Source organism: Toxotes jaculatrix, chromosome 2 (genome assembly GCF_017976425.1).
Source record: "Toxotes jaculatrix isolate fToxJac2 chromosome 2, fToxJac2.pri, whole genome shotgun sequence".
In the NCBI taxonomy this organism is placed as follows: domain Eukaryota; kingdom Metazoa; phylum Chordata; class Actinopteri; family Toxotidae; genus Toxotes; species Toxotes jaculatrix.
In genome coordinates, this window is record NC_054395.1 from 11,515,545 (window position 1) to 11,540,622 (window position 25,078).

The 25,078-nt window shown below is 41.1% G+C and overlaps 1 protein-coding gene across 1 annotated transcript; it reads left to right on the plus strand.

Moving 5' to 3' along the window:
- Window positions 1-47: 47 nt before the first annotated feature.
- rhoab (ras homolog gene family, member Ab) lies at window positions 48-11,625 on the plus strand. The gene is made up of 5 exons (XM_041046709.1): window positions 48-162; window positions 7,261-7,418; window positions 9,412-9,532; window positions 10,682-10,812; window positions 11,370-11,625. Exons 2-5 carry the CDS (start codon window positions 7,263-7,265, stop codon window positions 11,541-11,543), a joined length of 582 nt encoding a protein of 193 aa, XP_040902643.1. The 5' UTR covers window positions 48-162; window positions 7,261-7,262; the 3' UTR covers window positions 11,544-11,625.
- The last annotated feature ends 13,453 nt before the right edge of the window (window positions 11,626-25,078 follow it).

The window sequence follows — 25,078 nt, forward strand, 5'->3', positions numbered from 1 at the left end:
TCCCCAGCTACAAACTACAAACCCAGGCTGCGCGCTCACGTGAAGTAATTCATTGTATCAGACTGAGACGGGAGGAAGCAGCAAGCGACTCGACTGGTCGGCAAACCAGCTCTTGCTCCGGGAAACACTGAAAAATACGACTGCTAGCTACATAAACAGCAGGTAAACTACTTTCTTGAATACGCGACGACCGTGTAGCGCTATTTCTGCCGTACTGTTCAGTTTAAAAGCGGACAGGGTTATTTTTTTAAAAGTTGTCCGGAGGTTTGAAAGGCCGTGCTAGCAAGGCTAAAAGCTAGCGGGGTTAGCTAACGGTAGCCAAGTTAGCTTTTCCTCTAACCGACCTCAGTCTCAAAGCCGCTTCCGCACTTGCCACACAGTTGTGCTGAGGGGAAAACTGCTGTATGGAGAGTACAGCGACTCTTGTGACCGAAACACTTTAACCAGACTCTACACAGAGCTGTTAGTAAACTGTGGTAACTTCAGTAATGCTTGTAAACTGGACTGTAAAGACTAGCCTAGACTGGTGAGCCACCCGTAACCAAACAATGAGGCTCTTTTCCTGACTTGCCTCGGCTGACCAGACAGCTCCCTAACGGCTCAGTGTTACTTCATGAATTGCTTCTACTGGTAGATGTTAGATGATAATTTCCCGGTAACATGCTAAACACTGTCAGGTGTAAAGAAATCACCAGCCTGCTTTGTTTCAACACACACACACACACACACACACACACAAAAAAAAAAACATTTTCCGTCATTTTGTAGGTTTTAAAGCGTGTCAGTGCCGATAAGGCACTGGGTCTCTACTTGACTGGTACTTCTAAGTTTTATGCTTTTCTGATGGGATGTTTTGTCATTAACAGCCCCCAGCACTGAGAAGTCGTAAGTATAGTATTGGGATTTTAGTTTGGATCGGGGCCACCCACCCGTTCTTCCACTGCGGACACACTAGCCATCTGTTGCCTCTGTGATGACGCCATCTTTCTGGTGACCCACCCAGTGGCTAGCTGGTTTTAAAAACAATGTTTGACTAGATACTGGGAGCTCTCTCAGGCAAGACACACAGCTCTTTCTGTGCGTTGGCAATGTTGTCTAGGTCTCCATTCACACATGGCCAAAATCGGACATTAGACGGACTTTGTACTTGGGAGCTGGCAGAGTAAAGTTCGTTTCATTTGCGTTCACACATACAGCTCCCTAGGGTAATGTCTACAAAAGTCTAGTGTAGTAGTGCATGTGTGAAAACATTATAGCGGACCGCACAAGGCACTGGTAAGTTTTCTAACCAGCCATAAAAGTGCATGGTTTTTGACCACCTAGGGCATGGTCATCTATCATTTTAGGTATATTCACCATGGCTGATAATTATGGGACATCTTTATGTGTGTGAGTTTGCCTTTTCACTCAACTGTAAATTGGAGCTAGATATGGTAAAAAAAAAGACTGCTCCGAAGCTATACATTGATAAATACAATTATGGACAGTATGTACCCCCATAGCACACTGTCAAGATATGACATCCACAGCTGGATGAATTTTTGCAATCAGACTTGTTGTTATTGGATAGGGGCTTAGTAAATCCTTATTACAATAAATTGTATTTACTGTAATATACTTACAGATATAGAAGGGCCTCTGGAATGGCGTAGTCCGCCAGATAATATGGTAACTCCTTTTGCAGCACCTACGGCAGTAGAGAGTGTGTGGCAGTTTTTATTGCAGATTTTACACGCTGTAACCCTTGAAGCTGTTAACTAAAATCATATCATCTCTTCCAATATAATGGAGGAGATGGAGATAGTGGTAATTACTTAGTAAGCATGTTAAGTGCATATTCTTTCTATGTTGTTTTTGTTTCCTCTAGGGGTTTATGCTAAAGACGTGGTTCAGTTTTTAACTGGGAAAACGAACATCTTTTAATCCACTTGAAAGGCTAATTTCACTGTGTCCCAGCAGTCCTTTGTGTGCTTCCTCCAAATGGGTACTTTAAAATGTTTATCAGTAAATTGTATTAGCGACGTTTTCCTGTGGATCAGCTGCATATCACAGTCTTAGTAGTACGCATGATTAAGCTATTTAAGTTTTTTGTTCTGATTATAAGGATTAGAGTCTGAATACATATTATCAAATAATTTTGTTTATTAACAAGGATCTGTTTATTGTGGCTTCAAATTTGACATTATTATACTTGTGGTTTGATTACATCTTGGTGGAAACGTGTCTTTAGGTCAGAAGATTCAAGGCTTAAGCAAAATGATTAATCTCCATGATGTGTTCTTGACCACATGCATGTTGTAGCTGCCGTCGACGCCGTGCAGGTGTGACAGATTGTTGCATGTTTTTTTTTCATAATGTGTTTGCTGTGGTATAGGACAATTATTTTCAGATTCTTTTACAGTAGTGGATTCATTCAAAATTTCACTGCCCACAGAAATGAGTGTCAGGTGGCAGAAGAAAAGCACCTGCCAAGTTTCAATCAGAAACTGAAATATTCATCAGCCGACAGTCAGTTAACCATCGTTAAGCTGGGGATAATTTTCCACCCTGAAGACTGCGTGGGGTATTTCCTGGCATAAACACACACACCAGCGTTAGATGTAAGTGTTGTCTGTGTGGGGTTTTCTAAAGGACAGGCTGATGAATCATAAAGCACACAGTAACCACATTGATAATGCTGTCTCATACAAGAAAACAATGCTGAATGAGTTGTATTTCATTTAACACTTGATTTATCACAAGTGTGTGGACATGATTGGGTTTGACTGGCAGGCCTGCTGTCAAAAATATTGTCTGTCTGAGTTTGATAGGATGACAGTTTACATGATTTATTGTGTTGGCTGCTACTCCATCCTAAAGGTGGAGACTCAGTTGAAAGACAAGACCTATCTAGCATTGTCTTTGTTCAAAAAACTGTGTGGCTTATTTAATTAACGAGCTAAGCATAGTTGGTAGAGCTGCTTTGTCAAATTAAGAGTATCAGTTTTTCAACAGGAGCACAGTCTATGTATGTGTGTGTGAAGCATAAATCAAGCATTCTTGTTGGGAAAATCAGTTGAAGTGAATCACAAAACTGACGAGAATGTCTCCCCTGACTGCCAGCCCCCACACCTTCCATTTTCATTGACGGTGTTTATCACAGGAGTGTGCCCTGTTGCGCTCTCTGTCCTTCTCTTTTAATTTGATCCTGTTGGAGGTTATCCCTGTGTCTCGCGTTAGCCGTTGTTTGTCAGTCTCTTTTAATTTCATCCCGTGGTCTCTTGTTCGCTAACATGCAGGTGACAGTGGTGATTTGCACATGCAGCTTGGTTCTTATTATCTAGCCGGATTATAATTGATCAGGGGAGTACATCTCACACGCACTCAATTTGTTGTCACGACGGCCACCAACATAGCCTGCATAATCAGCCTTTTCTTTCTCTGGCGTATGTAAACATTTTAAACATTTCTGTGCCCCCAAAAAAGCCAGTTTGGAAGTCAACCATAATATGTGGTTGTCCGCAGGCTGTAATTAGTGTTACATCACTTTCATCGCTTCATACATGCACCACTTAAAATGGTTTATAAGCCTGTTTAATTTTAGTATGACTATGTCATATGAGTTGGCTGTTTGCCAAAGGGTCTGGCAGATATGACTAGCATTTTAGCAACAATATTGTTGGTGGTAATTTCATGTTCTATTTATTGGTGTCATACAAATGCATCTCATCATTTCTGATTATTGCCCATATTTAAAATTCCTATGCATCAAAACTATATGAATCCATCCATTTTCATCTAGATTTGTGTATCACCTGTCAGTTCTTGTCTGAAAAAAGTCATGAACAAATCCTCCCATACCGCTGATCATGTTGGACACTGTGTTCCCAGTATTGATGTAATTTTTATGTAGTTTTGTTGTAACACAATGGGTTCCATGTGAATTTTCCTGCTACACACATTAATTGACATTTCCTGGGCCCAAGAGTCAAGTGGGTGTAGTGTGGTGGGTACTTAAGAGCAACAAATCAGGGTAAATTTGTCCTGGCTCAGTTTGCTTCTATACCAAGTCCAACAGTATGGGCTTGCTACCTACTGACCGCTTCACTAGTTAGTATCTCACCACCATTGCATTTGCATCAGTCCCTATGGTGTGTCCTCCCTGCTTTTTTGAGACACGAGACATAACATTCTTCATTGCTAATGGTGATTTTCCTGTTGTTGTTCTTTTATGTAGGTTTTACCCCTCTTGTTGTGTTACATCTTGATTATGCCCCTGGTAAATGTTTTCCTGGGCCTTTCTCTTTTTTTTTTTTAAGCATGGAAATTTGTTTTCTGCCTCTGTCCCTGATACCTATAAGCTGCTTTGTATTACTACCAGTCTCAAGACTCTTGTTGGCTGTTAAGCAGCTCTAAAAGAACAATTAGTGGCTCTAATGACTTGCTTACAGGCACCTAGGCGGCATTTGTTGAAATGAGGGTACATTGTTATTGCCATTATACCCGCTGGTCAGACATTGCAAACACTGACCATACACCCACCTCTAGGCTAAAGCTGCCCCCATTTTTGTCTTTCCTTTTTTCCCTCAAGTCTTAGAGGGAATGGTTTAAACTTTTTTGACACTTCTGTCCTACTTAGAGTATTCATCTACCATTTATAGGATGCATGCAGCACCTCACAGCGCTGCGGTGCATTTCAGGGTCAGAAACTAATGGGACTCAGGGCAATAAAAGGCTTAACTTGAAATACAGTTTTATTAGGAAGCAGTAACTGACAAGAATTGTTAAGGTACTTTTGTCTGTATTTTACTCAAGTCATTGAGTTGGACTTTAATATGTAAATGAAACTAGTGTGACCAGGTGTTTAGTGTGGGGACATTACGGGGGAAGTGTGTTCAGATGTACTGTGGTTTAGAAAAAGGCCATCTTTTGATCAGAAATGAACTTCACTAGGCGGGGGAAGCTGTAGAAAATGTAGGCAGTGCACTGTTTACATTAGCTGAAAATGCCAGTCACACACAAACTACTCAATGGACAAAAAATGAAATGAGAAAACTTGAGAGGAAGGAAGACAGACTGGTTTTAGACCAGAGACAGTCTTCTTATTCAAGGCCAATGCAAGACATAAATATGTTCTAGCAGTTTAATCTTCCTCTGACTTTGGCTGTTGAGACAGCTCCACAACGGCTGCAGAGGAGAACTGCAGCTCAGCGGATGGATTCAGAAAGAATGGGAGAGGTGTTAGAGAGTTTGCTCTCCACCACACCTCCAGCTGACTCACTGTGATGAGATGGCAGGGTAGAGAAATGTGATTGACACCTCATAGTGCTGCACCTTCTTCAGGGAGTAAATAGCCATTCGGGGATATGATTAATTGCCCTCTCTATGTGAGGTCCTGTTGTTCGTGTCCAGTTAGAAAACACACAGCACATGCACTGTGCAGGTGTGAAAGTTACGTCGCAGTGGTAGTGTCATCATGACAGACAATGTGCGTTTGATGTGCACTTGGTGAATAAAGTGATTGTGCCTGCTTTTCCACACCCAACTACAGCTTTTTGGACTTGTTCCTGTTCGTGTAGAAGGGGAAATTGCTGTTTTCCTGTTTTGTGATTCTGTTGTCGGTAAAATGTAAAGTAATGTTAGGTTGCCGGTCCAATTCAATTGAAAATCCACAACATTTTCATGTATTTCCTGTGTTTGTGTCTTTCTGGTGAATGCCATTTCCCAATATAGAGGTATCCAAGCTGTTCTCAGCCATGACACAAGACTACATGTCACTCATTTGCCCCAACTTCCCTTGGCTCAATTTAGCAAGTTTGTTGTCTCACACCCACACTATCTGTTGGGTCTTTTTCTGTCATGAATTACTGTAACCAAGGCTAAATTGTACTCCCTGGTAGCTCACGTGTTGTGTTGTGTTGTGCTGTGCTGTGCTATAATGATGACTTTCTGTTGACACCTGTAAGTTGTTATGTAAGGACGGGGCAGGAACCTATAGTTCCCAGAAATTAGAAACGGCAGTCTTAACACTATACCTGTTCCCAGCTGTACTTTACCCACTTCTAATCATGATGTCGGCATACTTATACACAAACACACACACCTACACACGCATGTACACCAAGACAAGGTAGAATCAAGGCCACCAGCTTGAACATTTTGCAGAATTTTTTTTTTTTGACAAATTTCTTGGTTTGACTGGTTTGAATATGAAATTTTTGTGTCAAGTTATCTTTATTTCTTATGTCTGTCATTCAGTCTTTTACATAATATGCAGGTTTTTCATGTGATATCAGGTTAGAGATTTTTGACTAACTAGCGCCCAAGTACAAATTGTCTCTTGCTCTGGTCAGGTCACTTGTGCAGTTAGTAAATAAGCCTCAAGGTTTCCAAGACTTTATTTCAACAGTGTTAACAACAAATATGAAGACCATTACATTTCGCCCCTGGAAATTTTTGTTAGATTCCTTTAGTCATCTCACAAGCCCCCGAGAGGCTCAGAACCTCTGGTTAAGAACTGCTGCTTTCCAGCTATGTGGTTAAACCTGTCATACATAGTGTTGCATGGTGCACTTGCACTATGCACCACAGCTCAATACCTATAACAGATGGCATGTGTTACTTTCATCTGTGCTTTTTATGCCTCCATGCTGGCGACAGCCATGGCTAGTGCCATTATGTTTTTCGGAGTGTCCATCAGTTCGTCTGTCCCCTTTCTCGTGAACACAGTATCTCACAAACACCTGCAAGGACTTTCTTCAAATTTGGCAGAGAGGTTCATCTGGACTCAAGGATTAACTGACAGAATTTGGTGGTCAAAGGTCAGGGTCATTGTAATCTAATGACTATCCCATTTCTGTGAACATTATAAATCAGGAACGCCTGGAGGGAATTTCATTACACCTCGCACAAATGTTCACTTGGACTACAGGATTAACTGATTAGAATTTGATGGTCAAAGGTCAAGCTCACTGAGGCCTCACAGCCAATTTTGATAAAATTTCTTTTATTAAATTTCTTCAAAAAAATTGAAGGTTGGCAGAGGCATACAGCTGTGAGGTGCTGATTCTAGTTTTGTAATTCCTAAAATGTACCATTAGACAGGTTCTGGAAAAGACAGCTTTTATTTGTTCACAGAATGGTTTGTTATGTATGTCCACCAAACAATGGTAATAGTTAAACACTATAGTAGTAGTAGGACTTCTGCTTCAACTTTATTTCATGCCTTTCCTGTGTCTCCTTGATTATAACCATTGCCTCCTCCGCTGTGTCTCCCTCCAGGGATGGCAGCCATCCGTAAGAAGTTGGTGATAGTGGGGGATGGAGCTTGTGGGAAGACCTGCCTTCTCATTGTCTTCAGCAAGGACCAGTTCCCTGAGGTCTATGTCCCCACCGTGTTCGAGAACTACGTTGCTGACATAGAGGTGGATGGCAAACAGGTGAGACAATTGCGGTGATCCTGTCACTACAACCAACCTTTTCCATCTAATGTCATCTCAGAGCGGTGCCTCCGGGTAGATGGATTGGTCCAAACCTGAGGCACATTCAAAACTGTTGCTCCACCTTGTAGATTGACTGTTTTGCTTGGTGAATAAATACAATTTAATGGCAAAGCTGAATAGTTTAAATAAATAAACAAAAATCCACAGAGAATTTCCCTTTTTCTGACACAATTTCTTTTAATTTAACCTTTATTTTACGGCAAGACATTAAGAACAATTTATTTACAATGACAAAAGACACTTGTAGGGGGGGAAGAAGGGGAGGGGACAATAAAACATAAGAAACAAAAACAAAGAAGAATGACTAATTAATCAAACAAAAACATGCGCAAGTAAAGTGAAACATTTACAGGTATAGACAAGTTTCCTACCTGTCGTAACACATCCCTGCTTCTTTTAGTCTCAGCAATGGTTTTTGTGCTGGTATTGGAGCTAATTTTGTTCCCTTGGTGCTTAATCATGCTCAGCGCTTTAATTCTACCTTCAGGGCCAAGTGAGCCAGTGTTGATAAAACTGTACTGTTCCATTTCCACATCTTCCTTCACATTGCTGCAGTCCTCTCTTTTTTTTTTTTTTGCCTTGGTTGAGCTTAGTCACTGGCCTTCAAATTAATTGTCAAAATATTTCTACATGTTTTTAGGTTCTTATTTAGGTGTGAGTGTTTTGTTTAAAATGCAGTTAATTGTTGTAATTGTGCTAACTCACACTAACAGGGGTCTGGTGATTGTTTCTAGTTTTCTAGCAGTGTATACAGGTCCTATGGACACACTGATGATGATGCTATATTCATGCCTCCCAAAATAGCACATTATTGGGATTGTGTTTAATACTTAATACTAAAAATCTCCAGTAACTCACAAATTAGAAGGACATTAAGTTAAACTTCTAGTGACTTTCAGGTTCATGATGTATGTGTGTTGCTCTGGATGACTGCGGCACCCAGCCCAACTCATCTGTCACAAACCCACACAACCTGACCTCATTTTAGGTTAATGGGATTCTGGGACGTTCAGGCTTTATTGGCTAGTTGGTTTCTAACCCTCTGTGTTGCAGAGGAGGACTCAAGGCTACTTCTCGTCAAGTGTCACAGTTTTTCAAATGTCTTGATCTGGTTTCCTTTCCCTGTTTAGCGATGCAGTCTGCTCAGAGAGGTTTTTATATGTCACTGTCACATTTTGTACCGTCACAGAGCCCATGTTCCACTTAAGTCCTGCCAGTGAGAATTATTTAGTTAAGAATATTTGTTAGGAATGGCTGAAGATGTGGGTTTGCTGTGGTTATTAGTATTTCTTTTGACCTTATCCAGCTATACTGCTGTGTAATTTTGTAAGAATCTTGTAATGTAAATGAAGGCACAAAACACAAAATTTAAGCAAAATACAGTGGCAGTGTTTTATGTTGCTTGCTTTATACATGCCTTAAAAACTACAAAGGTGTAAAATAACCAAAAATTGGCTTTTGTTTAATGAGGTCTTCACAAGGTTAACAGTCACTGTCATGATGATACCAGCTCTATTTGTGAATGAAAGGAACTGAATAAATTAAAGTCTAAGTGCAGAGTGCATAGTATTTTCATTCACTTATATTTAAATGTGAATAATTAACAGAAAATTCTGTATGTAAGTCGCAAAATAGGGCTGCTTTAAGGTCGCCATAACAATAAACACAATTGCCTTTTGTGGAATAAGAAAATAAATCTGTCCCTTTTATAGTTTCTGGTCAGGATAAGGTCCTCTGTGGTCTTTGTCTATTATCTCAATGATTTTCTGGCTTCAGTGTGAAAGTTAGGCTGAGGACTGGACATGGTTTATTAACTTTTCTCCCTCCCTTTTTTTTTTCTTCCACTTCTCATTCTCATTCCTCTTTCCTCCACACTCCTTTGTCTGTCTCCCTGCCCTCTTTACTCTCAATGCCTGTGTGTGTGTGTCAGGTGGAGCTGGCTCTCTGGGACACTGCGGGTCAGGAGGACTATGACAGGCTGAGACCTCTCTCCTATCCAGACACTGACGTCATCCTCATGTGCTTCTCCATAGACAGCCCTGACAGCTTGGGTGAGTACAAACCACACATACGATGACTGACACACGCCTACACGCCTTAATGCACAACATGAAACCACCACATCTCTCCCTTCCTATGTACTCCCCCGTCTTTCCGTTTTTCTGAAGTTATTTCTGTGGCCTGTAGATGGTTTGTTCATCCTGTTGTGACCACTTGTAAGGAACTGCTTACACTTGCTAACACACACTGACACAAATCATTTGTCATGCAGTGGCATGTAGCCATGCTATAAAGCTAGAACATGCATTTTCTCTCATAATGAATATGAACAGCACTTTCCCTGATCATATGGAAATGGCTTTTCATAAAATAAGTCAATAAAAGCTGCAGATAATTGAAGTGCCAAACATTAATTAAACTGAGTTAAATGAGGGGAAGTTAGTTATAATAAAACAAAGGCTTTTGTGTCAGAGTTTGCCATTTATAGTTGTTTTACACGCCTCTTCTTCAGACATTGTGTTTCTGTTTGAAGTAGTGGTTTTGCTGACAGATTCTTTTTTTTTTTTTTTAACACTTGATGCTCAGTGGAGATATGGAGGCTCACTCTCATCTGTGTTTTTGTTCTGTTCTTTAGGAGCAGAATTATCTTTGCAGTGACTTACATTTTAAATTAAATTACTGTGTAAATGTTAGACTAATCAAAATGCGGGAATCCTCTGGTTTAAGCGTTAGCTAATTTATAGATAAGCATTATTGCTGCACCATCAGCTTTTATGCAAGGGCTCCAATTTTTTAGTTGTAGCAGGAGGAAAATTTACCAGTATTTCTTTTATTTCTTCACAATTAATTACTTATTATTACTTAGTTATAAGCATTTCCTGTGTGTGTGTGTGTGTGTGTGTCCAAGTGAGAAGTCTATCACAGCAAAAACTGGCTCAGTGCAGGACACATTGCACCGGAAAATATGCAAATACTGGTTTAATAGTTCAGTCATTTTTTCCTTTATTCATCTGTGGTCTCCCATTAGAAAGTGTCCCACAGCTGGAAAAATGTAAATAGAGTAAAGATTCATCACCACTCTTGTAAGGGGCCTTGTGCTGAATTTTGCCCTGACAACCAAAGTTACCTATGATATATACACAGACACGCAAAATAAATTGTAGGCGTGTGTGATTATTGACCTGTTCTTTCCATCACAGAAAACATTCCAGAGAAGTGGACCCCAGAAGTCAAACACTTCTGTCCCAACGTTCCCATCATCCTGGTAGGAAACAAGAAAGACCTGCGTAACGACGAGCACACACGTCGAGAGCTGGCAAAGATGAAGCAGGTACAGGAAACTTTCTTTTGCTTGGGTCAAATTACTGTTTAGATATGTCTTTGAGTTTAATAGACGTCTTTTACCATTTTTCTACTGATGTAGTTCTTTAGAGTGAATGAGGCCAGTCACGTTCAGAAGGGGTTTGTCAAGGTGGAGCTTTAATATGTTTACTTTGTACTTCAGATGCAAAATAATGGTACTGAGACACCTGAAAATGCATGTTAGACTGGTTCAGGAGGCACTAGAACAGAGTCACAACCAACGACAAGCTACAGTAGGCAAAAATATGTGGAAACCTTGAAATAGTTCAATATGCATACAATACAGCTGGGCAGATGGGCAGGAAATGCCACCATATCATATTATGTTCTAGCATTTGATGCATGCGTCAAGACAAAAATACCTTTCCTCTCTGCTCAACTATGTCAGTCATTGACAACTGAAGTATACAACAGTTAGTAAAATGAGTAAAGATCACTGTTTTCACTGGTATTCATAGACTTATGAATGTTGAGTTCAGTGAATGTGTTAGTGACCCAAATTCCGTTTTCCTCCTCCACCAACAGGAGCCAGTGAAGTCAGAGGAGGGCCGGGACATGGCCGGACGAATTGCAGCATTCGGTTACATGGAGTGCTCCGCTAAGACCAAGGACGGTGTGCGGGAGGTGTTTGAGATGGCCACCAGGGCGGCACTGCAGGCCCGCCGCGGAAAGAAGAGCAATAAATGTGTACTGCTGTAAAATGGCCGACATATTTGGACTGTTTTCACCCTGGGCTACTGTACATGGGGCTAGGGCTCGGGAGGGACTGAGGGATTACTAGATGGGAGAGGGAGGGAGGGGAGGAAAAGCAGTAAACTACTACCGCTGTAAAATGGCTGTTTGTTGGACTGAATTTACCCTGGGACTTGGGTTTGGGAAGCTTTGACTGACAGGGTTGGATGGGCGGATGGATGGATGGGGGACGAGGGAGCGCTGTAAACGACTACCGCTGTAAACCATTGGGCTCTCTCCCTGTGGGTTTACCATCAAGGTGGGAACTTTACACCAGCCTTGTCAGGTGTCACAAGCCACTTACACTGATCAAGAACATTAGGAGATCCTGGTCCTTTCTTTAAAAAAAAATCTACCTGACCAGTCAAACTGATAAAGGTGCTGGTGAATTATGGGATGTTCCAGTGAGTGTGTTCAGTGTGGGCAGCAAAAAAGGTTTAGGTGACTTGCCAGATGGATGTGCACGTACAGAGAGCACAGTAAATGAGAACCACTGGACACAGCCACCAGTGTATTATTTTATCCCCAGGTGTTCACACCTGGAAATAGGGCTAGAGGATTGTGTGGAGCTGGACAGGTGAAGGGATGGGAAGAATGAAGCACAGTGTGTGGGTGTGGCCATGATGACACGGTGCAAAACTGGCAGTTTTCATAGCTTCTGTGCATTCAGCTCACCTGTGATATGCTGTAGTTACCTGGACAGGTTATTTGAACCGCTCCAAAAGTAGACAAACCACCGGTAAACTGTATTAATCAAGCTGTCCTCGAAATGGTGCTTTAGACAGGTTTGAGATTGCATAGCCCGCTGTTCAGTTCAAGAACATCTTAAAAAATTTGGTATTTTAGAGAAGTGTGTCCAGACACGGTTGTTGTATCCACAATATCAAACAAGTGGTCATGTGCTGTCAGGTGCTCAGGTCTTGTGTATTGTATTATCAGAGAGTTATGGAGCTATGTGCTCACATGTCCAGCTCAGTGCCATTTAGTCTCTCACTGTGGCTAATCCTGTGCTTACAGCCTCACAGTGACAAACACACTGAGCCCTACTCTTACAGAGATTATCTGTTACAATTACCTTATAGTGAATGCTCTGTTATGTGCAGTTAAACTGCATCTAGGGTACAGTTTGAATTGAAAGGAAACTGTCCTCTGTGCCGGTTTTAAATTAAAGTTCTAATCACCACCTGTGTACCACTTTAGATGCGAGGCCTCTTAACCACTGCAGATGCTGCAGAGGGCAGTGTAAAGTTTACTTATTTCCAGATGAGCAGCAGAGTGACTCCCTCAGTGTCAGGGCTGGACGTTAAACTGTCTACATGCTGGTGAATCTATACTGCATTTGATTTGTCTACTTTAGGAGTTGTTCATCTCTCACCTGAAGGTTGTTTAACATTTAATAAACTCTCTAGACTGAATCAGTGGAAGTGGCAGGTGAATTGTGGCCCCACTGGATGACAAAGGTAGCCTCCTGCCCTGCATCGTACAACCTGAGCAAGCTCTACCCGTGGCTCAGCTCCCATCCCTTCCTGTTCCACATAGCTGACTGCTGGTGCTCATCTTCCCCTGGTTTAAGACCAGGACAAAGAACAAGGAGAGGAGAGTATTGTGTTTACATGCACACCACTTATCTCCTTATTTTGGGATGAACGACTATTCATTTTTTTTTCTGTGTGTGTAGGCATGTATAAAGGTCAAATGTACAAAACAATAGAACTAGTTCATGTTTGGGGGGGGGGGGGGGGGGGGGGTTGCCTGGGATTTACCATTACCCATCATTTACATGTCTGCCTTTTACTGGTTAACTGTTGCTACCTACCATCTGCTTCAACAGTTAAACCTAAAAAAGATGAACTTGACACATGTGACATGACCTTTTTATCCAGAATACTGTGCATGGAAATGCCAGAATTGTCAGGTTGGGCAGTCTGATAGATTTGGAGTAAAACATGCAGGTAATCTACAAAACTAACAAGAAGAGTGAGAATTAACCACCTGCTGTGTGTTTTAAAAAAAACAAAAAAACTTCATTTTGGTGGATTTTTGAAGATCTTTTAGTTTCTAGAAATGCTAATGGTGGCCATTCATATTTGGGATTTATGAGCCACCAGCCTTCCCTGACTTTTCTGTGTGTTTTAATGCCACATTGAGGCTCTCTTGACAGTGTTGTACCCTCCTGTTCTTCTTCCTGGCCTACAGGGAGGAGCCTGTTCCAGAAACCTAGTTTTGTGTTGTTGTTGTTTTTATACTTTTATTTCCTGCTTTTAAAAAAACAAAAGTCATAAATATGTTGTCTATCAGTATTTAAAAAATAGGAGGTGGAAGACTAGGGGACTGCTTATGTGTTGTCGCTTAAGTTTATTCTTCTTTTGTGCTTTACCTGAATTTTTCTGATGATTTACAATTGGTTGTAACGACCCGTCAATCATCCCTGCCAAATGCTGTTGTTAGGCAGTCAGGAGAAAGGCTGGCCCCTCGGCTGCCTGTCTAGAGCGTCACTAGGACCACATGTGCTGGCTGTTTTTCTGTTTGTTTGTTTTGAACACAAACTTGGCTGAAAAGACAAAAGGAAAAACAACTTAAGAATCCTTATTATGTACAAATCATTTTTATTTCTAGTTTTTATTGTATTTTTAAATCCTAATTTTTGGATGCTGAAGCAGTGATGTAAACAAAGGAACAGGAAAACCAAGCTGTATGCAAAGTCTGTAAATATGAAATGTGGGTTTGTTCATACTAGACTATACACATGCACAGGACTGGAAACTGTATTTGTAAACTAGCTTTGGTTTGTGTAATAAATTACTTTCTATAACACCCAGCATCTTTTCATTATGGTCTCAGGAGGGGGTGGGGAAGAGCTCTTAAGTTCAGTCAATACACATGTAATATGAACGGAGTGATGGATGAGTGATTTTATGAACTGGTGGTCGATGATGGGTTGACTATGATACAACGCATTAACTGGCTGAGAGGAAGAAAAGTGAAATGATTTGAGACACACTGAGGGATCACATCCCTTCTGGAAATACTTAAATAGGGGGGGGGGAATCAGATTTACCTCCCAAGCACATTGTTTATCTGAAAGAATAGTTAATAACAAAAAGCCACACCCCCAAATCCCAAACTTTCTATCCAGTTCCACATCCATCAGCTCATTCACGGATGATCGGTTCTGTTGAACACTATACAGTGATAAATACAGATAATAATTTACTGGTGACACGTGTAGCATCCTGGGTTTTAAATCTTTCTGGTGCAGAGCTATGGTTCATTGCAACAATAAAAATCCCACAGCAGACCTTATTGATTGGATGAGAATCCCACACACAACCTCATCTGATCATAAACCAGGGCCAGCAGGCACTGCGACACACTGAATGTCATCCAGACCCCTACTATCACTGAGAGTCAGGGCTGCTTTTTTGGTTTGAGCTAAATATCAAAGCAGAACACCGGCAGGCTTCTTCTAAGTCCACCACCCCACAGTGTGACTGAGTGTGGAGCTGCCACCTATTTTTCTTTTTCATTAGCTGTTTCTCAAATAGTATTTTTGTCTGTTTTTGTTTTATTTCATTTTTCGAAATTAAAACACTAAATATGTCTGCACTGGATCCTTCAAAACCATGAAATTAGCTTTCCTAGCTGTGCATTTGCCAGAAAGTGTAACTATCCCTGACTATAAACAATGACAGCGCCATGCTCAAAGGCACAACAATAACAATAACTCAGTCCTTCTCTTAAAAGCTTAAGATGCAGGAGGGTACAACACCATAAAATACACTATTATTCATTTAAACACACAGGGGTAGCTAATGGTGGCCATTGCTAAAGCAAACCTTAGCTAGATATTGCTTTGTAACTGACATTGCCAAGTTTGTTGACTTTATCTGTTTTAGTTTTGTTTTACAAAATTAAAACAATTAGTAAACACACCACACTTTGCCAGAAGTGAATTAAAATTCAACGTGTTGTCCTGTAATTGTAGCTTGTGTAATCTCGCTTTAAAGGAAGAGAAACAATCCTTTCCTCCAGTCACCACAGACAAAGCTTTGTTAATATCCATGTACAACACTGGTCATTGGGATGATTTCTAGTTGAAGAGCTTATTGTAAAATCACACCACTCAGAGTTGTGCCAGCAGCCTCGCTCTGAGGCGTGCGCTGCAGAAAGAGTGGAGTGTGTGGGATGCTGAGGTGAGGCAGTTTCAGCCTGTGTGGGATGATGCTGGATGTTGTGGAGTAAAAGCGAGAAGCTGCAAGTGTTTGCACACAGAGAGTGTGGAGCTACTGCTGCAACCAACAATAAAGGACGGTGGTTGTGTAAGGCAGTGTAAAGGAGTGGTACTCCAAGAATAAAACAGACAAATGTAAGAGCAGGGGTGCGTTTATAGGAACTTTTTCATATAGGAACACATCTGGTATCTGGCACCAAGATGTTAGCATCAGATCCTTTAAGTCCTGTAAGTTGCAAGGAGGGGCCTCCAAGGATCCCATAGATGCTTGATCAGATTGAGATTTGGGGAATTTGAAGGCCAAGGCAACACCTTGAACTCTTCGTCATGTTCCTCAAACCATCCCTGAACAATTTTTGAAGTGTGGCAAAGCCCATTATCCTGCTGAAAGAGGCTGCTGCCATCAGGGAATACCTTTGCCATGACCCTTGGTCTGCAGAAGTTTGGGTAGGTGGTACAATGGTGTGGCGGGACCCAAGGCTTCCCTGAGCATCACACTGCTTCCACCAGCCTGCCCTCTTCCCAGACTACATCCTTGTGCCATCTCTTCCACAGGGCTAAGGATGCACATGCACTCAGCCATCCACATGGCTGGGTGTGCACTGGACCACACAGACCATCCTTTGCTCCCCACACGCTCCCCATTGTCCTTCTTTGAACCTCTTTTGGTGGGCACAAACCACTGCGTACTGGGAACACCCCACAAAATATGTCATTTTGGAGATGCTCTGACCCATTCAGTCATAGAGCCATCACAATTTGGCCCTTGTCAGAGTCACTCAGATCCTTATGCCTGCCCGTTTTTCCTGCTTCCAACACATCAAGAACTGACTGTTCACCTGCTGCCTAATATATCCCACCTCTTGACAGGCACCATTGTTACGAGATAATCAATGTTATTCACTTCCCCTTTCAGTGGCTTTAAACATTGTGGCTGATCTGTGTATATATTTAGCCTTATATGCAGCACACATCTGATCTTTCTGAGCACTGGCATGAAGCTGCATGGAGGCACATTTTTACAACTCTGATGTGGACCAAAATGGTGGTAAAAATCTCTTCACGTCTCAGTGTGTTTTGAGCTGCCAAACACTTTAACTGAGCGCTGAAACCATAATGTGTTACTGCAGCCAGAGCAATAAAGGCAACTGTCATCATTTTGGTGCTGGCGTGAAGGATGCAATAATTATAATTTAGCTAAAAGAGTCATTTTGATTGATATTAAAGAAATAACACCAAACATCAAGGCATAATTTACGACAGAGGGGTATTTAGGGAAACGCATACAGTCTGCTTTATTGCCGCTGTGCAAGCACCAGCTAACTGCAGTAATTTAGAACTGAGTGTGTGTGAGAGAACTGAGTGTAAACACCAAGCAGCAGTCTAAATAAGAGATGTAGGGATGAGGTTTGTAAAATTCTTTAGAAAAAAAAAAGTGATATTTGGACCACTTACAACCTACATTTCCTGCATTCCAGGCTTTCCTGCTGTTATTCTCCAGAACATACCGTTCAGATCACAGGTCAAACTGTACTTCCCACCTTATTACATCAGAGAGGTGCCTGGAGAGGAGGACAAAGGGGAGGTGAGATGAAGAGGTATATAAAAAAAATAGAAGGATGGATAGTAAGAGGAGGTCTTTAATGATGGAGTACAGGAGGCGTAGTGGGTGGATGTGAGAGGAAATAAGAAGTGCTTCTCTCTGCGAATGAAGAGAGGGCACTTTTCTGCTAAAATAATAAATAAATATAAATAAATAAATAGCAGGCCGACCAGCCAGAAGCCAGTAAGTTTCATTTCACTGCACATTATTAAGCTGTGAGTGGATTTCAAAGGAAATCCGCTGTACTTCTTGGTCCTCAAGAGCAAACACCTACTTTTTCAGATGGCAGATGATAGTTAATGATAACTACCAAGTTTCAGTAGGCTACACGTCTCTTCTTCAGCAAAGTCAAAGAGATAACAGGTCCAAGTGTGTTCATATTTATTTAAAAAAAAAAATTAACATCAAAGACATTAATTTAGGCCTCTCTGACCTCAAGTGTCTGTCGGTTCATGTTTGTAATTAAACGGGGATAGCACTTGTCACCACCATCTTTGGAAATTAAATTGCTATTTTTATTTATTTATTTGTCAGAAGTCAGGTGCATTTCAGTGTTGTCATCAGCCACTTGAATAGCTGCATACTGGCTCAAACTGCTGTTCTCCCTGTGGCTGCAGTCTGACAAGTCAACACCCTGATGGTGTCAAAAAAAAAAAAAAAAAGAAAAAACAACGCCCTCACAGTTAATGACACAAAGACTGCAGACTACAGAAATGATTATGTGCAGCCATGTTGGCCATGCCAACACATCTCTGGGCCCTGAATAAAAGACTTTAACTCAGGAGGCAACTTATTAGAGCTACAGTTGGGTCACTTCCTTCACTGATACTGAAACAGCATTTAAAAAGATATTATTACAGTGAATTGTACAGTCATAGCATGATTATTCATCACTTTTAATCCACTGGTTTGCTGTTTAGAGAACATTTAATGGTCTGCTTCTAACGGAAACGACCGGGTTTCTCTGGAGACACACTCTGATCGAAACCGAAGAGTGAAAAAGGAAGGAAGGAAGTTCGTCACTGCCTACTCCACCCTGACTGGTGTCCGGGCATCATGTAAGACACAAACGCTGCCTGTGGTGCAACACTTGAGGAGGAATGAGCAGGAGGGAGGCTGCTGAGGCTGACGAGCCTGTTCTCTGTCTCTCTCTCTCTCGCTGTCTCTCTGTCTGTGTCTCCCCTTCTCTCCCTGCTCCTCCGGCAGCCGGCCGGAGACGAGTAACGCACAGCATAGCTCAACCGCCGGCTTTATATACCGGTCTATTTTTAGCCCCTCGCAAGCCCAACTATTTTTAACCAATATGAGCTCATCGCCCGCCCGACCTGTCCAATGGGATGACAGGGAGAAGAAAGGAGCCGCCCAATGGGATGACAGGGAGAGGAGCGAGGGGGCGGGTTACACAAGAGCCTACAATCGAGAACAAGCAGGAAAGAGCTCTCACTCTGTCGCATTTCCAAGCCACCGCAAACTTTTTAAAAGAAACTTCCACTAGCATTGGCAAGACATGAATTCTCTCATAGAGGATTTCATTATAAAAACCTAGACCTTTGTATTAAGGATTTCTGACCATATTAAGAGAAATTAGAATGTTGTGGCTAGTAAACATTAAGCCCTTTTTCTTTTCAGTAATGGTAAAACAAGTTGTTTTGTTAACATTAAACAACATGGTCTGTCCAAGACAGGCTAAAATGAATTTGTGTTTCGTCCTTATTTGTAGGACATGTGTTGTCTTTGTGCTCTTCGGTGTCCTCAAAATTAACCATGCAAAATCACCTATGTGATGCTAAATTAAGATGATATTAAGGGTATACAAACTATCTCTTATTAGGAGGGGACAGAGGCTTAGCCTATACTTGCGTTCGAGGTGCATTTGCTGCAGTATTCACTCCGATTTATTTTCCGAGAAATGGGGCCAGATTTCTGTGAAATAAATCTCACTTCCTGTCATAAAGAAACACTTTTTCTTTCTCACTATAGTCTGGCTACACCACCAAAGGAGAACTACTTTACATTTATGAAACCATGTGAATCAGAAAAACACATGGTTGACCATGGTAATGACATACGGTTGTACGATTAAAATGCTCCTGTATGAAGTGAATGAGAAAATGGCAAACACGTGGCTGGTTCTGTGTACTAACTCACAAGCCACAGGAGTGTGCCATCATGAAGTTTGTAGTCTGTGTGTGTGCGCTGAGACTGGGAGACTGTTTTCAGTTTGTTTGTTTTAATAACTGAATCTACTGGTCCACCGTACTTATACATACTGTTACTATTGCCCACAGTACAGTGGCAGTCACACCTTTTAACCACTGTACTTTTCATCGTGGTATTAGACGATCTTTGGTGATGACTTTGGACCGGTAGGACTGGCTGCTCTGTCTCGGTCTCTGTCTGGGCTGTATTTTTTGTTATGACTTTAGATGAAGGCTATGACAAGGATTGCCCCAAGATTGTGAGTCATCCATACACCCACCTATTCTGTTGTTTCCTAAAGTTTTATTTTTAGCCTGCCCGCACCGAAACACAACGCCCCGTGACCCATGAATCTCTGTTTCCTTGACGGGACAAGAGTTTATCTCCATGACACATTTCACCTTGTGTCTCCCTGGCCGTAAAAATCACCTGTTATTTAACTTCTAAATCTTACTGAGGTCACTCAACCACAGTGGTAATGTCCTTTCTTATTCTACTGTAGATTCACTACCACTGCCACTGAGCACCAAGCGCGCTCCCGGCTGCCGCGCCCCCTCACAAAAGGTTCCAACACATCATGACGGGAGCGCGCCGGACGGTCTAACCCACTCCCTCCAAAATACTCACTCCACCCTGTCATAAACTCCAACACATCTGCTAAAGAATTTAAATTCAAACGATTCTTTGGGGGAAAAAAACTGATTGGCCAGTTTTAGAAAATGTAGCTTTAATAAAAAATTAGAATTAGACTGAGTTCAAATAATACAGCAAGGGCACAGATTAGATTTTTTATGGCACTACAGTATAAAGCTATAAACTATGTTTACTTTGCTGTTTCATTACCGTAATAATTAAAATAAGACATTAAAAATACATCATAAAGTCACTAGTCTCATAATGAGGTCATTAACCGAGTGGGTGGATTAAGGGTCATTTCTTCTTCTTTCAGATCAACTCTCTTAATGGAATGAATTATTTATAGCCTAACCATTCGGGTATAAAATGGATAAAAATATCATACATTGTACAGTACATACAGGAACAAGATAGATAAAAATTCAAAGCTAACCATCATTCATGTAAAGCGACAAAATCTATCTATGGCCTGTGTGATTCACAGCAGGTAGGTATCAATAAGTGGATCATATGTGTAAATCAGGACCTGGAATGAAGTCAGGAGGAGATGGTTTCCAGTGTTTCACTCCAGTGAAGTACAACTCCAGGCTGATTAGGCATTTGGGTACTTAAAATGTCCACATATAACAAATATCGTCTCTACATTCACCTGCAGTTATTTTCTGTAAGTTTAGATTTTAAAAATGTCTTAAACATAGTCTAGATGTAAACCACAGTATGTTTCTCCACTCCCTGGTACGTTAATTTACACAATCTAACTCTGACCTCTAGCGGTGGAAACATGTCATTACACAACAAGTGTGTTGAATTCATTTAACCTCAGGATTTCTAACGGTTGCCTCTCTTCTTCTTCTTCTTCTTTGATGCTGCAATATTTTTAGTTTTCAGAGTTTGCTGTGCTCACTTTGGGCATGAAAAACACCTTTAGTACAAACGACCCTGCTAATTTTGTGTATGGAACATATGAATGGACCAAGTTTCGATAGAAATGTATTCTCCCACAGTATCGCGGGATTTCGCAGGATCAGCTAAGCTACGGGAAGTAACGTAAGATGGCAGCACAGTCTCACCTGTGGGAAGAAACCTGTCACGTTTCCAGTTCCCAAGTTTTTTTATGCAGTTTAAGGCACCAGTGACCCGGGACAAAAGCCATGTATTGGTAAGCGTTTGTTTTGTCCCATGTTTATATGTTGGATTTAGGGTAAATGTCTGTGTTTATGGGTAAATGTCTTCCACTGCTCACCTGGGACACTATGACATTAAAATGAACAAAAATAAGTAGCTAAGGGTTTCATATTTTTTATGTCCTGTGAACTCTCAAACAAGATAAAAACGTTACAGCACAATTTTTACTGTTTATTTATCACTGTCTGTACAGGAGACAAGTTGCAGTCACTCTTGGCTCTAGTAGAACTATTTAGGATATTTTGAACCCCTTAAAATAATAATAATTTTATGTAAGCCAGGTTGGGAGAGTGGGTTTGAACGGGGCCAAACAATGAATCACACTAGTGCTTTTTATGTAAAACTAAAGAAAAACCTTAAAATCCACGAGGGAAACTTGAATCTACCAGAATTAAACAAACAAACAAACAAACAAAGATAAACCCTCACTTATGTGTCAAGAAACAGCAGAGTTGATGTTAGTCTTCATATCACTTTCATCAGTTTGACAACCATTTTACATTCTCATACACACTGTGAATTAGTGACATTAGGCTTCATCGGCCTAAAACGAGGGAGCATCCCTCATGAAACTAAACAAACAGAACAACAAGACGACAATGACTGCTCATTAAGTGATGCATTCACTCACTCAACTCATGAAACACAGGGAATGTACATGAGTTAATGATGTGTGTGTGTGTGTGTTTGTCTCTATGCGCTTTGTGGAGAATAGCGGCAGGAGGATCTGAGACCAGTAATGATCTCAGCGGCTAGAGTTCACACGCTATTTAACTAATTGACATCACTTGTCAGAGAGAAATCAGAGGCTTTTTGTTCAAGCTAGCTGGGAGGTCATTAGCTGTAATTAACAAAGCTGACTGATCAGGTACATTTGGCGACGAGCTTGCAATTATCCCGTCTTAATGGCCCGAGAGTTTACGAGGTCCCAGTAAGTCAATTTTATGGCGAGACTTTAAAGTGACAAAGGTGGAAGCAACATTTGGAGCTTTTAAACTCACAGCAAGGTGCTCGATTTATATCTGCCTGTCTTTTCTATCTTCTCTCCTCAGAGATGTGATGGTCAGAGATTTGAAACCCCCTAAGAAGAACCTGCGTCTGAGGTACTACATTTGAATGTCTGGTGAATGTTTTAGTTTGGCCCTAGAGTCTAGGGCCTTTGTTGACAGGTCAGATGCAAACTTTATGAGATTCTGCGATATTTACTCACTAGCAACCATTTGATTATAAAAGATGCATCAAGAGGGCAGCAAATGGTGACTCAGTAACTCACATGTTCAAATGACTGCAGTTCTGTTGCAGTAGTATTATTGCAAAATCCCAAAATATGACACCTAACTTTTACCATTTTAACCTTTATTCTTTATGGTCACTTTCCTATTTTGCGGAATTGTCCACAACTCTTTGGGTTCAGCAGGAAAGCAAACACAAATATTTTAATAGAAATGCCTGTAGTTCCTAGACTATAGTATATTTTCTGAAGTTTGCTAGTTCCCTCCTACTACATTTTTTGGATCTTTGGCAAGTAAGGGCAGCACACCCTCCATTTAATGTCTAATCTGCATTAAAAAGGCTTAAATGTTTAGTGTTTTACTTATCACCAACTGATAAAACACACAGGTAATTCATCCAGTGTATACATAAAACGTTTTCACTTGCAGTTTTAAATTCTGGTGAGTCTTTCTTGGTAAATTCCCCTGTTGCACAAGATTGATGCGTTTTATGTCACCAGATCGCCTAAGAACTGGCCTGGATGTTTAGTATTGGCAGTGATAACAGAAACAAAAAAAAAAACAGGAACTGCAGGAACTTCATCAGCGGAAAATTCAGGCGAACAAAGTTACAGAGCAGCTTGTGCTGCCTGACTGGCAGGTGATCCGGGTTTTGGCTTAAACAGAGACGCTGCAGCAGTTAGAGGCCAACAGCAAAGATGGCGACTCCTGCCCCTGCTAGTAGTACTGCTGCTTCTAAAAACAATGGACGTGTTGCTTATTAAATTTTGCAGAATTGTGCAGCCTCAAAGGGATGATTGAGTTTCACTAAGCTGCAATTAAGTTTTTTCCAATATTATCAACAGAATCTTTTAATGTTAATTACTAAGTCTTGAAGCTTCAGTAGTATCTTGCTCATGGTCAGTTCAGCACTGGCATCAGGCCATTGTAGGAGCAGGGTTAGTCAGTCGGTATAACCACAAGGCAACTTCTTCTTCTATTAAATAAATAGTCTTAGTGTGTTTAAATAGTTTGACCAGGTTTGCCCCTATCAAATTAAAAGCTGTAAGTGGTTGTGTAAACATCAGGTTACTGGACATCTGATCAAATGTCTCCTGGGTTATATAAAAAAAAAATCTGAACTAAATATACAATAACAAACAAGTGTGGAGAATCAATCATTTATGTATCAGAAATCCTCAGAGGGGAGTACATACTACTCATTTGCACGCAACCTAAATTCATTATTTATCCCAGAGAATGAATAAATTGTCCCCGCTAGCCTGTGATTGAACTTGAGCTGGTGAAAATTTAGCCTGCGCTGCTGTATCCCTGTGAGCCGCTATCTAATGAAAATAAGAGGGCAAGAAAGAAGGCGCAGGCTTTAATGATTGCATTTGGGTTAGGAGTGGAAATGGGGAAAATAATGAGGAGGAGGAAAGAGATTTAAAGAAGAGAGTTTGGTACAGAGAGAAAGAGAAGGTGAAAGTTTGTGTTTTAGAATTGCTGGCAAGATCTTACTTTTACTTTTAATCCTGCTTTTAATGCACCTCATGGCTCGGCCCCAGACTATATCTCTGCAGTTACTCTCCTCTTATCAACCTGCACACAGTTTGAGGCCTTGATGCAGTAGTCTGTTGGCTTTTCTCATGGCAAGACCTAAGACTGATGCTTGCTGAACATTTGTAGTTGGGAACCTCAGCTCTGATGAACTCAGCCTTTTAAAATCCATATATTATTTTCAACAGCAACTGAAAACCCAGTCTCACTGAAAGGCTTTTTTAATCATTTCATCTCAACTGGCTAATATGACTAAAATGAATACATCTGTATGCATGTTGGTAGATATGCATACAGAGAATGCTTTTCCTCTTGTTTGTAGTTGTAGTTTTTCTTGGTATTTTTTATTTATCTCTTTCCTCTCATTTTTATTCCTGCTACCGGACCAAATTTTTTCCTACTTGCCTAGTTTGTCTTTTTGTTTCATTGTTTGCAAGCCTTTTGTAAAGCACAGAGTATTCACTGACTTCTATAAGTGTTATATATTGTAAAGGCAGAAAAGAAGTGGGGGGAATTAAGAAAAAGAAAGAATAAAGATGAAAGCTCACTGCTCTCTCTCATTTCCACTTTAACTTGGTTTTTCTGGAGCAGTGAATGGACGTGCGTGCCTGTGTCTGTCTGTGTGCGCAGAGTGGCCACAGTGATCTGGGATCTTACTCCCTCCGCCTCCCAGAGAGAGAGAGAGAGAGAGAGAGAGGAGAGAGAGAGAGAGAGAGAGAGAGAGAGAGAGAGAGAGAGAGAGAGAGAGAGGAGAGAGAGAGAGAGAGAGAGAGAGAGAGAGAGAGAGAGAGAGAGAGAGAGAGAGAGAGAGGAGAGAGAGAGAGAGAGAGCAGTCACATGCAGAGAGGAGCTGGGACGAGAGACAGAGCAGAAGAGA